Raw genomic sequence first — 17,290 nt, forward strand, 5'->3', positions numbered from 1 at the left:
ATACAAATAGCATATTCATAAATCAGCTGCCTTATCAGGTGTTAAATACTAGTCCTATGCCACCTGGATAATATTTTCCTATGTGTGTATGCCTGCGTGCGTGCTGAATATGTATTATAGAGAACAATGAGTTAGGGATTGTTTGTTTTTGACGGTTTCCCTGGGTTATTTTATTTTTGCAACATTTTCAAACTCTAGTTTATCTTAACACGCCTGCTGTTTTACAGTTTTATGGTATTTTATTGCGTTTTATGGACTGTTAAACTCCTAGGTTATCAAATATTGAGTCCTTTAATCGAAATAAATAAAATTCTTTATATAATTCGAGAATTTGATAGGTTACTTATTTGTTTTATTAAACTAATGTGTATCATTTTTATCACGTTTTGTTTTTATCCTAAAAAGATGAATAGTCACCGACTGAAAAATGAAGAACAAATTTCACAACTGGGAAAACAAATGTGTCCATAGTGTGGTGAAAATACTCGAAAGGGACAAATCAGAGAATACGCTTTCGTAAGTTTAGCTTCGTGTAACCAAATAGTATTGCACACCATTTCAGAAATATTTCTATCAGATAACGTACTAGGGGCGGTAACTACGGATGTCTTACCAAACAACACGATACGCAATGGCGACAGAAACTGGACGTTTTCTGGAGGTCTGGTCTATTTTCATAAGATTTCACATCTCTCATCCCCAAAAGTATAAACAAACACGTTAAGCGAATGACATAACTTTCAATGAATATTCGTTTCTCCTATATACATGCTAGTCATGGTTTTTTAACATACATACTGTGCGTTCTATATATAACGTTACTTAAGGTGGTACTTCAATACGAGTAACTTCCCTTTATACATAACGCGTCGTAAGATTCAATGTAATCAAGAAAATGACAAACCGATTCTTAAAAGAAAGTCCCTTTTTAAAACATGTTTGCAACTTCTCCAAGTAACAATCACACATAAAATAAATACTGGTCTGTTGATATCTATTTCGATGATTTTAAATTAATTTCACTTGATAAACTACGATAGATTTTTGCCTGAGAAGTTTTCCTTATTCTATCAAAACGTCAGGCGACTGTAAACAGGAAACTTTTGTTTTTCTGTATTCACGTCGTATCAACTGCTTCCCGTTCAATACTCATCGATTCACTGAAATAACAACGGAAAAAAACTTCGAATTTTGTCCTTGAATATCAACACTCCTTAATCTTTTGTTTAAAGTACAATGTTTTGGAGACTATTTCAAGCTGCGAGCACCATATATTTCGAGAAATTGTGAAACGTATTTATCAGTATTACTTGACTTTCTATATAGTAACTAACAAACATTAAGCAATTTTGACTGTTTTGTTCTAATCTTACAAAACGTTACACGACAATTTTGTTACCGCACGACTGTTGATTGGTCACGTGATAAACTAAATTTTGCTAGACTGGTCACGTGCGATGTACATTATATAATCGAATGCACCTAACATCCTGATGACTATGACTGTTCGGCTGCCTCGCTATCGCTGACATAAACGATTACATTTCATGCATGCGTTATGCGTACTAATATTAAATGCTGATTTTTAATTTAACTAAATACTCTTTTTTCATTGGCCATGTTAGTCAAATAAGAAAACAGTTTTTTCATGCCTTATTAGTCAACTGCCCAACTATTTTCCCTCCGGGAAACAGTTCTTCGTTTGGGTCCCATTCCCCGGGGAAATAGTTTTAACTGTTAACTTGATCAGGCCTGATTTCGCGTATTAGTCATCATCTTTGAAATCCAAGGGTTCTGATGTGTATACTGTTGTAGCTTCTCCGTGTATCGAGAGCACAGCCGCTGTTTTTCGAACATAAGTCGCCGAGTGTCTTTATCTTATTTCCAACTGTGTCACAACTCAAATTGCCTCCACTGAAATTACAAATTCAAGAATAAATAAGAAAAGTGAAGTGCCTGCAATATTTGTTTTTAAGACCTGTGCAATTACCTCTTTCTCTACATTCGGAACCTTTCGTGTTTATCATTAGACTTAACGACAAAGACTAAAATAACCAGACGTTTATAGATCAATGTTACAAGTGGTTAAAAGAAGAAACCTAAAATAATACATCTATTTCCAAATGTTCGTTTTGCAAATTGATGATTTGGCTTCTTTTTCGTCAACCCTTTTGCAGATAACACAGGACCTAAACAGGCCTGTCAAGAAACACAGATATATCAGATTTATAATGTTTATAAATTGCATCTCGAAAAACATCAGTTGAAGCTGTCATGAAAATGGAACGTGTTGATGTGTTAGTGCGTTAAGGGTCCCTGTCCCATTGCAGGTAAAACACTGGAGAGTTCCAATGTGGTTCAGTAAGATTCATCAGTTTGGACATGTGTTATATCAAAGTTTTACTTTATACACAACTCATGTAGCTTTATAAAGGGACCAGTCCGTCTTGAAACGTTGCAACATGTTTAATAAGTACATTGTGTGTGTATAAAGTAAAATTTTGATATTATTCCTAATTCCAGTGTTGTTTTTCGAGCATTCAGTAACCCCACCCTTCGATTTCGTTATGGATTAGAGGGAGTTGGCCTTGTAGCTCAGTCGGTTAGAGCGACGGTACAATGACTAGAGTTCCGGGGTTCGAACCCGGGTCTGGCACAGTTTTATTTTTATACTCAGAACTTCGTTTTACTTGATAATTCGTTCTTTCTTTCGTCGTAAGTTCTTTTCATAAGATCCCACAGGGTAGGATTCTCTTTTCAGAAATGATTTACCAAAGCTATATATAGAGTCATGCCGGGAAAAAAAGGTCATCAATGGAAAGTCACAGCTTTTGGCATTAGTACGTGGATCCTTACCGGAGTCCCAGGAGACATGCTCTAATTGTAGTACTTAGAGGGGTTACTTTGTAATTGAGGTTTCCTACCAAGGACCAATTATAACTCCAACGTAACTTTCGAGTATCACTTCAAGTGCAGCAATATTTAACACAACATATTATTGCATATTTTAACAGCTTATAAAACAAATGTTGATTGTCAAATTCCGTCCCTGATAATGTTGTTTTGTGATCCAACATTTCAATTCTGATATATTTCCTGTAAACTCTCTATACTTACAAAACAGCAGAAAATGAACAATAAAATTCAGATATATGTTTTGTTTTTCATATTTTATTTTCTATTTAGTCTTTTCAATGGAAACGAAATATATTGTTTTGAGTCGGATGTCCGGTCAAGTTCTCACAATACACAAATAATGGTCAGTTCTCACTGACCTCGACATTCAAACACAGCACGCCCTCTGACGGAACGATTAGAAACTACACCAATCACGTACATCAAACATTCAATAACATTCAGAAAATATTTTACATAAATCTATAAATATAAAAAATACTATTATATGACGTTCAGCAGTCCTATGTCTAATGCCAATTGTCTAGTCTAGAAAGTATTAATCTTAAAAATTGCATTTAATAATACTGTTACATTGATATGGATTTATCATCCAAATAAACCGGTTTTTTAATAGGAAAACAAAAAATTCAAAATGTCAAATTTTGCGATTACAGTTAAACGGTGAGTGATTTTAAAAGAATTCAACAATTTTAGATTGGGTTAGAAGGAAAACACTATAAATATTTTAATAATTTGACACAAAATATTTTCCAAACCCTCGTCAGGTTTTGGTGTTATGGTTGTATTGCTTTTAGGCCCTACGACAATGTATGTTATTTAGAGCAAAGTGTTTGTTGTGAAATATATTTATTAAATAGTTTTTTTTAAGATTTCAAACTTAATTTTAAAGTAGTTTTGAAGGAAAAACGATGGTTTTAATTAGTCATAATAAGACAAAAGTTCTCTACACTAGTATATCATATTTCCACCGACATGAAATAGTTCTAGAGTTCCACAAACACGATGACGTCACATACACAGCTAGTTTATTTCCACACACCCGTGGGAACAGCGCCGCGGCACCGCGTACATCTTTATGACTAGTAACATCAGAAACAACTCACACCTCTTGCTCTCGCTTTGTATACACATATTTAGGAATGATTCAATAAATATACTAATTATGTACATGTGTAATATTAATGTGGGACCCGCCAGTTAGGCCGCCGCGGCGACAGTCTCCAGGCGTGATGCATAGTTAGTAATAATTAGTTATAAAGGCCAGCTCGGTGATTCCGACCGGAAGTAAACATTTGCCGACATATATTAAATGCAGGCGCACCAAGTCATAACTTCCGGTTTGCTGACTAAGTTGGACAAGAGGTAGTTTGTAAACAGATTGGTCATCACTTGAGTTAACCGAGGAATGCCGGCGTTAATGACTTCCTTTTACATTACACGTCACGAAACAAACGTGTTTTAGACAAATGGTTCCGTCATTTATGTAGACACAAGTTAAAATTTACTTTTTAGACAAAAAACGGACTGATTACGATAAGTTGTAATTTGTCTTTTTTGAAAATTGATAAATTATTCCAGAATTTACAAATGGAGTATTTTTGTTGCATGTATCAATATTTCTCATCTTTATCTGCATGTGGTCCTGCTGGAGTAAGTAATGTCTAGTAGATAAATAAAATAATTGGATTTCACGTTGTCACAGTAATACAAATAACGAGTATAAAACACAGACATTGGGGTGCCCTGAGATTGTAGAGTAGTGTATTTAGTTACTTGATGATAACGGGTACCACTTAATCTCTAATTGGTATTTCAATAGAATATTCTTCCATGGACATTACGTAAGTTTGGGGAAAATATTAATGTTCATTTAACTTATCATAAAATAAGATAAGATAAGATAATTATGCATTTAGATAAACGTCTATATCCCTTTTGAAACAGGAACTGAGGTCCTCCGTATCAGAATGCAATCTTTGCACATTGCAAGTCCATGTGATCATTTTACACCATATTTGTATGACATGACGTCATCGTGCGCTCATCTGTTCATTGCATAATTTGTCCATATCAAAGTCGTTGTTAAAGTAAGTCCACAAGATAATAAATGCCAACTGAAACGATGAGAAATGGGGACGCTACACAATTTTGGGAGTTAGCACCCGCGAGCATGACCCGCTGTTGAGGGACTGTTCGTATTCCATGAGCTGGCCCATGAAGTTGAAGTTAGGAGAAATGATGGATCGGCGTCCTTTCACAAAACGGTATGCATCCATGAGGCTCAGTGATGATCGAGTGAGTAGGTAGGCAATAGTGATGGTGGCAGAGCGCGAGACGCCCGCGTGACAATGAATGAGGACACGTGCTTCTTTCTGACGAGCTTCCTCTGCAAGTACACAAAACATTCAAAACGTTAATAAAGTTCACCATCAGTATTGCTTCTTTCATTAATTATTGTTAATACTGGAATTAAAACATACTGTATTTTTTTTTATCTAATTTCATTGTTGTTTTCTTTTCATTTGCATAGTTTGAAATCGAACTACACCTAAAGCAAATAATCACTTTAGTTAAAATTAGAAGGATTTTTTTATAAACAACGGTTGACTTAGTCGCACTAAGTTTATTTTCCTTCAATTTGTAGACTTTGTTCGTTTTGTTTGCTTTCTGTCCGAACTTTGTTATCAAAACACAATGCAAACATGATATGAATGCACTTTAATTTTGCTTCCTGGGATGTGCATACTTAATTTGATAAAGAAGGATTAACAAAATGCATCTCTGTTTTATTTGATAAAGCGATGCATGACATCATTTGTCTGACCTTGAAGAGTAGCTTGCAGTTGACCAACATGCTGTGTTTTATGTCGGAAACGTGTTGCACAAATGATACAATGATATTGTTGTTTAGTCATACAGCTGTTGGCGGACACAGATGGCCCTGTATTTTATTGTATTATAATCATCCATACGAGAGTTTTGTAAGTTTTGGACTTGTATATATATATATACACACATATATCGATTGTTCAAGTATGACTCAGCTTTGGCCGACGACCGACGATATCCCTGAACCATCCCTAAGGTTACTCATTTCCCTCTCAATAGGATAAACAAGATGTATTCTAATACTGTTCATCATTGGTGAAAGAGACGTTTATCATAATCCGGTACTGTCGGCGCCGGGAATTATATGCAGATAATATCTTTTCCCGTGTCACCATTTGATGACAAAATAAAATCAGCAATCACTACTCCGGCGGAAACGAGTTGCCTTTTATCAAAGCGATATACATGTCTTTTATCATTTTTTTTCTTCTCTCAAATAACAGACTTCTTGAATAAACCAGCACCTACTTAATATGCACTTTCTGAATCTTTTTATCACGTTCATTCTTTTCATATCACCTGCCCAAAAGTTTGAAATCGCAGAACATGAGTCAGAGCGCGGCAAGGGTTCCTCCGCGCGCCATAGTACTTTGACAAACTCATTTACCATATGTCTGATTTAAAACAAACTTCTTCCGCAGTAATTAAACTATATAGTTCCTCCTGATATGCAATTTCCATGACAACTAAGCACGTGACAGGGGCTGAGTCATTCCCCTACAGCCGTGACATCAGCTGTCCCTAACAATAGACACGTGTGTCCTCGAATTCATCACCAGGTGAGAAATTGACATGGACTGGGGCGCCCGAGGGGGAATTATCATAACATGTTGCAGAGATTGAACACCTTTTGATCCGTTATATTACAAACAATAATTTATGTCCGTGTAAGCCCCTTTCTTTAACCATGCAACTGTATTTGTAAACATGTCAGCCCCTTGAAGGGACAAAGCGAGCAGACGGCTATTGACCAAACAAACTGGTGAGTCACTACAAGATCGAAGTCAATATCCCTAGTCCTATTGATCCTATCAGCACGTTACACACTATTGACTCCATTCTAACTTTAGTTTAAAATTTGACACTTCAAATTAGCTTGTTTAGTTCGAATTTTTTAATGAACATTATTGACATTTAATTAGCGTTACATGCGTAGTAATGACAGTGATGTTTATTTATTCATGTTAAAATACATCATAATCGATATTTTTCAAATGAAGGTATTTTTCTACTGCGTGCCTTAGTCATTGCTCTGGGCAATACATACAAGCATTAGAGAAATGTTTAAACAACAGTTGGTCAATAGATAAACAATTTGCGGTAACGGCGGGTCAGGAATGTTAGTTCATTGTTTACTTTTCATAACAATTAAAAGTATGCATTGTTGATATACCGCAATAACTAATACAATAGATGTTGATAATTTACAAATTGTCCAAATCCCTGATTGTTTCGTCAATAATACAAAAATATCTTATCTCCATTAACGTTGGTCTGAGGCACTTGTGAACTAGAGTTTGTATTGTTTTAGTAAAATAAAAGCCAATTTGCATTCTGCCTGTGCGTTTTAACACACAATAGATCTTTAAAGAGGAATTATTGTAAGCAATTTATTTTGGCTAATTCTTTATAAAATGAATCTCGTATGGTAAATTAAAAGACTTTTAGCATTCGTTTACAAAATCTAGTAGACAAGAGCCTCTACGAGTACCTAGAATTTTAATGTGTTGCACATGCCTACCTATAAATTGGATAGCTTCCTCGAAGTACTGCTGGAGATTCTGTGCCCCACTATCCGAGGCCGGGATGCGCTTGTAAGTAATGCCTTGGTCTTCGAAGTGCTTGGGCACGGTCGAGGTCGTGTTCAGCACGTATGTGATATCAAGGTCGGTTAACTTCTTGTAGTTCGCCGCATCACGTTCGTTTCCTGTTCATGACAATAATACAACATTAGTTTCGATATTGAACGTATTTCTTGTAATCAGTTGGAGTAATCAAAATCGGAGGGGTTTGATAAAAAGGATGATTGCAAAAGCTTCCAAAAGTAAAAAGAAATGCCTACCTAGATATAGAAAAGGCAATATTTGGGTCGCTTCGGCAGCCTCGATCTGGGGTTCGATTATTCCCGTGGTCGGAGAATAGAGTGGACGAGAGTCGACGATTTTAACCCCACTGTGACAAAGGTCAGTGTATTGGCACCGGAAGGCTTGGAGTCCTCCTGAAAAATACAAAGAGAAATAGAATATTAGACTTTGTGTATCTTGTGACTAGACTTGCAGATCTTCCAAAATTAATTCTACTATTTTAGTCCAGACGTTTCACCCTACCTCGACTTGATTACAAAACATGGGCGATGCCTTGGCAAGGCTCTGCACGATCTCATATAAAATGCGTCGATGCCTTTTTAATTTTCTACTTTTTTTGAAATAAAATATTTTGATAGTTTGAATTGAGTTCCGTATCTCTTCGTGGAACGCAAGATGCACCTGTAAAGTGGAGTCGGTATCTACACGCGGTATCGGTCACTCACTGCGAGCCCTCTTCAGATAACCACCGTCTCCATCACAGCATCCCGAAGATACATGCAGAGATATTTGGGATTGAGTTTCAGACGGAGAGATTATATATAGACATTGCCCCGTGTATACTCGTTCTATCTCTCCACACTATCTTACAACTTTCTCATATCGTATGAAGGGATGTTCCACGACGTTTATCTGGCGCGAATCAGCAAGTGCTTTAACCACAAACCATAAATATTAGGTTTTTACGTCAGACGGTTTAACGCCCATTCATTCAGCACAAGGTTGCACTTTTTGTAAATTCTAACAGTGTGTGTTTGTAAGCATATCAGCGGAGAAGTATAAATAACCTACATTTTACTCATTTTTTCATATTTACTACGTTTATATTGATATTTAATATAAATCTGATCAGCATTCAGACAGTTAATTACTAATATCATGATATGCGTAAAACCTATTGGTATCCGGGTTTCTATTAACGTTCGATGCAGATTTATTTTTGATACCATTTCGCAATTGGTTGTAATAAGGAAGAAACCGCAACCTGTGACGTAATCGTCCGTACGCGATTGCCATTAGTCAAGTTTTAAACGTAAACAGCCTGTGTACATAGGCGAATAAGTATGTAAACAAGATCTAGAGACCTATATAGTGTATTTACCTGGTCTTGTGCTAAGGTCGCGGGTAAAAATAGCACACACGTTTAGCCTTATAAGTCAGCTGGCGGAGTGTGTCTGGATGACTCATCATAAGCGATGTATGTTTCTCGCTAGATCTAACTGGTTTTCCCTCAATGGAAAAAATTATCGAACATGAAACTGATTCTGGGGTTTTCCTTAGACAGCTAATGTAAAAACCTGCTTTATCAACAGTTTTTTTAAAATGGGTATGTAAAAACCTGCTTTATCAACAGTTTTTTTTAAATGGGTATTTAAAAACTATTTTGTTAACACGAAAATAGATATAATATGGAGAATCATTTTATCAAACAAACATATTAAATGGAGTAAAATCGTTATCCCAACAAATTTCAAGGATATTTTTTTCTTGGGATATTGTGAACATAAACCAACGTCGATCATAACCGTTTGATAATAAAACAAAAACTATTTCCCGTGACGTTTACAGATCGATGGTTGCCAAGCAGTCTTTCCTTTCACGCTCGGGGTGTAAACAGGACCAAATAATTCATGACTCAAAAACGAGTCTCCCCTTTTTGTTTCTATTTCGTCCTGTTTAGTAGAAGTGTTTGCGGTTTGTGGTCTTTGTAACGTGACGGGATGTCGTCTGCTAACGTGGTGTCGTCTAGTGACGCGGTGTCGTCTGTTCATCCTCTCACTGTTTTTGGATACCGTTATGATAACAAACATTTCAATGTTTTAATTGATTTCTATCAAAGGCCACTAGTTACCTGGACTCACGGGCTGATATTTAAATCGATACTGTATTCATAAGATATATACCCGATACAGTTGTCAAAATATCGAATAAAGAACTATAAATACTGAAATGGACTCTATTATTGAATGATGTAATTGATAACACATTAAAAGGAATGACAAACCGCCCCATGTGTTAACTTAATCTGTTGTAATTATTTGAAATATGGGTGAAATAAATATGGTTTATGGAAGATGTTGCTATAGTTCTCTGTCGTAATTATTCATGTTTCCCCTTGGTTACGTCGTGTTTTATATACGGAATAATGAAGGAAGATGTTCTATTGGCCACTTTGTATATTTCCAGACCAAAGGTTACTTAACTTTAATAGAAAGACGGGAAGTTTATACCAGTAAAGTTATGTTTTCAAGGGGAAATGGAATGAAATATGAACAAACTTTAAACTTGTAATTTTTACTGGGTTTTGTGGAAAGTCGTTTAAAATTCTGATGAAAATTGTCCACAAAACTTCCCAAATAGCTGTTATATAAAAGAAGCTATAGTTACGCTATAGTTACGCTTTGTAAGCTATAGTTTAGCTGTGTAAGCTATAGTTACGCTTTGTATTCAAAGAGGAAACAACAGGCAATTGTGCCTTTACATTTAAGAAATATTTCTTTTCAACCGTTCATGTCTTTTCATATTTAAGTGACCATTTGTATGGAATCTTCATCATGACTTCGGAATGCGACCTATGGTGATTAGGGCAGCCACCTCTCGAACCATCAGTCCTCATCAGCCGTCCCGACATCAGCATTGTACGCTGTTTATACAGTAGTAATTACGATAAAAAGTACTCGATTATTACTCATTTAGGCAATAATACGTGTCGATTTTTTACCCTAAAGATAAAGGGTTCGAGATGGTTTCGCTCCATTGACGACGAAAATCTGTAAATCGCTTGTGATCGTACCCACATTCCGAGCTCAGTGTTGGGAACAGCGTATGACTAAAGTACGTTGAGCGATTGTTCGGCAGTGACTCACGGGCAACTATGCGCCACATTGGGCTGAAGGGGGTCATATACACGGCCAACAAAGGGAGACAAGTCACATGCCTTATGGGGCTATTTGACTCGAGGAATTAATTGAAAGAAGAAAGACATTTTTGAAAATGAATCATCAGCCAACTGTTCAATAGAGAAATTTAGTATTAAAAGATTTAACTTCGCCGGTAGGGTTTGAAGGATTAAATTGTCAAAGTCATGCGACATAAAGACATAAGATGACTTATAAGGTTATAGAGTTATTTGATAAGTGGATTTATATCAGGATCATGTTACATGAACAAGTTAGTTCAGAGTCATCAAATCCAGTTTTGAACAGAAATAGAAAGAGTGATGATGACAAATGGTTGAGGATAGATTTGTTATTGCACAAGGCTGGTTATATAAAATGATGACTAATTATATATGTCTATAGACAAAGGTAATTATAGAAATAATCGATCAAGGAAATCGACAACATTCTATATTATTATTTCAACAGGAAATAAGTCCGTATTATGTAAATGAGTTTATAAACATCAGGTTCCTTTCAAAAGATTTCTGTTCCCTCAGGTCCTTTACAGGTAACTATTGGTAACCAGATTAGTTACGTAAGTATACATGAAATACTGATAATTCAACGTAAACATATTCAGAAACAACGTTTTTAATTATTTAGTTTTATAATACAATGTCATATAAATTATATATATAAAGAAAGTTCATTCATTGTCTCTAAACGATCCAGAAAATCAATAACAAATGCTCAAAACCATCTGTACCCACCTTGGAGAACCAGCACCTCCTTGCCTTCTCTCAGTAGGGACGAGACGACGAGATACAGAGAACTGTCTGTGGGAAGTTGATGCAGGTCTTTGGTTCCATCGTCGTAAAGAATCACTTCCTTTGACCCTCGACGTTTAAATTGGTCCTTGGCCTCTTTAGAATTCACAAGGTCTATCAGAGTAACTTTTCCCTGCTGAAGCCGTTTTCTGTTGAATCTGTCACAACAGTTGACATTGACAGCACCCTGAATATGAGTCACGTTGTAAGAGATAAAAGATCTACAGTCCAACAAAAGACACGATTTGTGAACTTTGTTGAGTCTAGCAGCCAGTTCCTGGGGCTGTATAGTCCGCCAGGAGGCTGGTGTAGGGGCCAAAGAGTTCAATTTTAAGGGTCCCGTTAATGAAACACTCATTGATTCCAACTTACAGAGCTTTTTCGGCACATGAAAATCTTCAGAATCCGTTATCGATGAAAAATCCAAAGACAATTGTAATCTTCGTCTTCCTCCTTGTAATATGGTGTTGGTCATGAGGGAGGTTGGGGTTAAAACATCTATATCACCACACTCAGGCATAGTCTACAATGTATAGTAAAATCCTCCAAACACAACACCTGGCCAAGAGGCTACTACAGAGGCACGTGAACCCACTATACTAGCACTACGCTATAGTATACCATGAGTTCCTCACCACTACATACAGATCCCTCTCCACTCTCCTATTCGTAAATATAGAAGTGGAGCTACACGTCTTGTTCTATCTTAGTCACACTACACAATGTTTGGGTTGTGCATGAATGGAGTCATTTATAGCTAACACGTCACAGCCGGAAAAATTTTACCATGAGGTCATCATTGCTATAAATAGATGAATCATAGCGGAGCTTTTCCGAACATGGCTTCGGCTGGTTCCGGTACAGCTTATGAATACTCGGAAGCGGTTGATGGTCTTTTTCAGGCTGACACGATCGGTTAGCGGTATCTAACTCTAACAAAGGCTGCGGGGCTTATGGCATAACGACAAGGTTGCCCAGGATAAGAAACCGACCCAACGAGAGTCACATGCCTATTAGGCGAGGAGCTGTATCGAGTTCACGTTATGTCAACAGCGATGATAATCCTCAGCTGTTGATGACTAGATGATTGTGTAAATAGGTCGATAGATATAACTCTTTCAATATTCTTATCGATTTAGTGTGACACGCAGTATGATTAAATATCACACCAAGTATTATACGCAGGTTTTACTGACTTCCGTATTGAAGTCCGTTAATTGTTCCCCAAGGCAACCACACTTACACAATACTAGTGTGACTTATGATGTCACCTCCTGCTCTAGTCCTCATGTTATCGTTTTCATAAGTAATTTCGTTGCTCCCATGTTATTATTGAAAGACTGTTAACAAATTGAAACAAGATTTGAAGTTATATATTAAAATTAGTAATTTTGGCATGAACTACGTCCAGAGCATTATTTATCATGTTTGACTGTATGCAGTGAAGTATATAATACAACTGTTTGTTTTAATTTTGTCTTATTTATATTATTGAATAATACATATGTACAACTTTTGTTGTTAGATTTTTGTATACGTCATATAATACATCGACAAAATTAAATTTATGATAGCCTTAATGAAAAGTCACATTATGAATTGACACTTCAGTTTGAACAGAACAACAGAGTACAATTAAGTCATGCATGCTAAGTGTTATTTGTATATATTTATTGACATGAAATCTACTGTATTTTTCAACATGTATCGTACAATTTGTATTATTTAATTAATAACTTTATCATAAATTTAGACGGATAAGATTTAATTGAGATGCCTATTTCTGATATAGCAAATTGAGAACAGGTTTTATTTGTATTTTCATAGACGAGTGTTTTGAAATTCTTTGCATGCGATACTAATGATGAATATACTGTTGATTAAATATTTTTCACGTACACTAAATCTCGCGAACTTATCTTTCTGTAATTATTCGCGATGATGCTATTTTTCATTTACTCTCCATTTTATGTACACTACAAGTAATTGTTCGCGTGATTCTTAATTCGTGATCCATGTTTAATGCGGATCAATGCGTAAACATATTTCACGCTATAAATAATGAATATACAGTTTAACGATGGATGTGAATGGGGAATGTTCATATTTATTGAAGTTGATTCTCAGTAACGGTTTAACGAATTTTACTAGGTACTGTTCTTTAAACTTCCTCCTCCTCACACAAAGCGGAAAACGATAGATATTGAAGTAGAGTCACTGTATTACGTTATATGTGCCGGGTCGATTTATCAAAATGGTATCCGTTTCCGTTCAGACTTGGATAGAAACTTTGTGATACATTATGATAAATCGAGGAAGTAATTAAATACAAATCCTTCATACTTCACTATTTAGCAAAGTTATACAATGCAATACCAAGAACGCAGTTGCATCAATCTTCATTACAATAATGACACCATGACGTGAATTTTAAATCGAGGGAATTTTAAACAGTTTAAACAGATGAAATGTGCGTGTCCTTGGGTTCAAAATGACCCCCCCCCCTCCCCCCTTCGTGGATAATATAAATAATTTCGCTTCTCTAAAGATATTTTTAAACAAATTAAAGTAGTTAATGAACATACATATTAAGTAAAAACATTTTAAGACAATACTTAACTAATTAAGCTGGATAATTTGTATCTATTGTTGCAGTTTTACGTTGAATGGAGACGGAACTCTCCGGCCTAACTTCGCAAACTTCAATGAACATTTCAAATCGAATTAGGGGCAGGCACTCACAATGGCGATGTTTTCGCGTCTATCTGCAACACATATCGTTCCAAAGCAGCTTAGCTTACAAACCTTCGCCTATTTTTGGATTTCCAAACTTTTGATATTGATAGTATTCTTCTATAAATACTCCACGATTCGTGCGTTGTCGGCGTAAACATGCGCCACAATATTTGGTACAAAATCTGTTGGTTGTTTTGCAGAAGGTCTTATATTTTTGTTATTGGACTTTCTATATATAATTTACATAAAAGTCATTGGGCACGAGTCTGTGATTGAACACATGCATGTCTGACAGTGCATCTGGCTAGGGTCTCCGTGAGTCAACAATCCAGGAGATATAGCACATACAGTCTATGTATACCGGACTACAAGACAAACAAATCTCCCCTTAATGTAGTACTAGATATGACTGCCAAGTTAATAACAAGGTTATCGCAAGGGAATCTGCTTTTCTGAGCTAGGCTCTCAAAAATATCAGTAAAACATATTATAAGATTGTAAACAACTTATTTTATTTGCAGCGATTTTGCATTTGAAATGAAAAGCATTATGGTGTCATATTTTAAAAAACAAGGTGAACAGAAAAAGGTGCACTGTAGTTGCCTGTGGTCTGGTTATGAATGCATACATATTTTAACATGCAATTAAAATCAGGGCGTTTTCTGAAACGTATATGCGGTGCTAGATAACTGGGCCGAGATGAGTCATGTATGGTTTGATACGGGAAGCATGTATCGGAGCTAATTACAAATAAGCATAATTAATACCGCCATCGTAATGCTCTTTGAAATATATCCGGAGAGTCAATCCCTGCCATGACGTGAGGGACCTGGAGGTAATTGTGTAGATTCCAATTCAATCATTATATGATATTGATATAATATATTTAGTATATAAACATGTGTGTCGTATATGGATTAGATATGATTTATGTAAGTAAAGTTTGTAAGTAATATATGGAGGAAACGTATATGCTTCCTGTTGAATCATTCCATATAAAACACGAGTGAAATGTAAAACCTGGCATATGAGTGACAGATCTGTGATTTAAGACGGAAAACCATTGAATGTTCTGTTTATTTTATTTTCCGAACCGATCCGGAAATATATTACATACTGTACCAGTAACTCCTCTCTAAAATTACTTGTTTCATTGGATTTGATTGGTCGTCAAAAATGCATGTCACCATTTTTTATTGTGACGTCATAACAACTTTATGCTAGTGACGATAATTCATTTTCAATTTTTCATTGTTGTTTAAATATCGTTTTATCATACTTATGATTCTGCATATTTCACTAGTAAAAGTATGATAAAATAATTATGTTCTAATCCATGATTGGAATTTTTTCAAACATTTATACATGTAATGTGTCATATCTACTAGGCAGTAATCACAAACAACAACTTATAGAATGAGACATTTTCCATAAAAAAACACTTTGTAGTAAATCTTGATTGTATATAAACAAATTACATTATTTATTAGAAATTAAAGCACATAATGGCTTCTATGATGTTGATGTTATATACTAATGTTCAAATGAAAAGACAAACAAACAGTTTCAGACATTTTAGCAATGTAATTTTGAAACTAGTGCTGTTTTGGATTAAATACACTATAAAGGTAACTGAACATGATTCAAATGTGTAAACATGTTGCTTTTTTGTTTATGTAATTTCTACAACAACACTGTTTAGCTACACGGCTTCATCGCGCGGGTCAACACAAGTAAGAGTCGAAATTGCTGAAATAGGATGCTCTCCATTTGTACTTCTTCCAACAAAATGTGACTGTTGAGTAAGTCTGATGAACAGAACGACAACAATATCAGTTTCAGGATGAAATGGACATTTCTGTGACGATAGAAGGATAGAAGGACACAGCGCCGTCAACTAGATATCATTACGAATGGAACGGAAGAGCGGTCTATTTGTGAACGTCCATGTACAAAACATTTAGAAAGGACACTTTGTGAACTTCCTTATCATCTTCAGGGAGAGGATGTTTTATAAGTGGAATACTTTGTGCTCAATCCCGTTTGATTTTATCAGATAGAAACATGTTTGATGCAATAAGCCCGGAGCATTGGCGATAGAGGAGTGTTTACTACAGGGAAAAGTAATTAAACATTTCAGCGATAAAGCAGTATCGATGAGTTAACTGCAGGCGTGCACTAAAAAAGAATAGGAAGTGAAATGCATGTTGTTTCAAATTAGTTTTTTTTTCTTAAAAACAATTTTGTACAAGAAAGTCAATATTTTGAAGTTATGTCAACAACCTGCAGTAAACAACTCAAAGGCACACATTTAAGAAAACTGAAATTTCAAAAATGTGACTAATAATTTTATACGATACGTCTTAAATTTGACAAAACCTGTTCTTATATTTTTAATGATCAGATTGAGCCTTTATTCAAAACGATTCGATATAAAACAGTAAATTAGATGATTTCTCGTTAAGCTAACCAAACTTAGAACAACTGGTACTTGTAATTAATTTGTACATTTGCGAGATGATCCTTTGCTTACATAAAGTAGTGAATATTCAGGCAAAACAAAAACAAAACGGCGCATGACGAGATCATCGTCCTTCAGTGGAGGTCAGTGATCGAACACGAGGGATATACGCTGAATCAACTGCAGCTATTACCTCGATGAATGTGTTTCATTGCCGATTGTATATGACATATGACCATGGATGCCGAGAGGACGATAAACCAAAATAAAAATGATCACAATGTCATATATTTTTTTTAGTCATAAAGTCAATGGTAAATTCGAGCATGCTAGTCGTGGTTTGTGTGAATTAGTGTACCCTTCACGTCAGTCATTTTCGATCTGAAAAATAAATGTTAATATTTAATATGGGACGTTTTGCTAACTGATTTTAATGGTGTTTTGTATGTTTTTATCATTTTTGTAAAATTTAAAGATGACTCATTCTTGCTA

General features: G+C 35.5%; 1 protein-coding gene across 1 annotated transcript; it reads right to left on the minus strand.

The window, feature by feature from the left end:
• Positions 1 to 3,157: 3,157 nt before the first annotated feature.
• Positions 3,158 to 12,372, minus strand: LOC110446832 (dual specificity protein phosphatase 10-like). The gene is made up of 4 exons (XM_021492149.1): positions 11,545 to 12,372; positions 7,871 to 8,026; positions 7,550 to 7,735; positions 3,158 to 5,305 (listed from the first exon to the last, which is right to left on the minus strand). The coding sequence occupies exons 1-4, from the start codon at positions 12,119 to 12,121 to the stop codon at positions 5,058 to 5,060; spliced, it is 1,167 nt and encodes a 388-aa protein (XP_021347824.1). The 5' UTR covers positions 12,122 to 12,372; the 3' UTR covers positions 3,158 to 5,057.
• Positions 12,373 to 17,290: the final 4,918 nt, after the last annotated feature.

Source organism: Mizuhopecten yessoensis, unplaced genomic scaffold (assembly GCF_002113885.1).
Source record: "Mizuhopecten yessoensis strain PY_sf001 unplaced genomic scaffold, ASM211388v2 scaffold3015, whole genome shotgun sequence".
Taxonomy (NCBI): domain Eukaryota; kingdom Metazoa; phylum Mollusca; class Bivalvia; order Pectinida; family Pectinidae; genus Mizuhopecten; species Mizuhopecten yessoensis.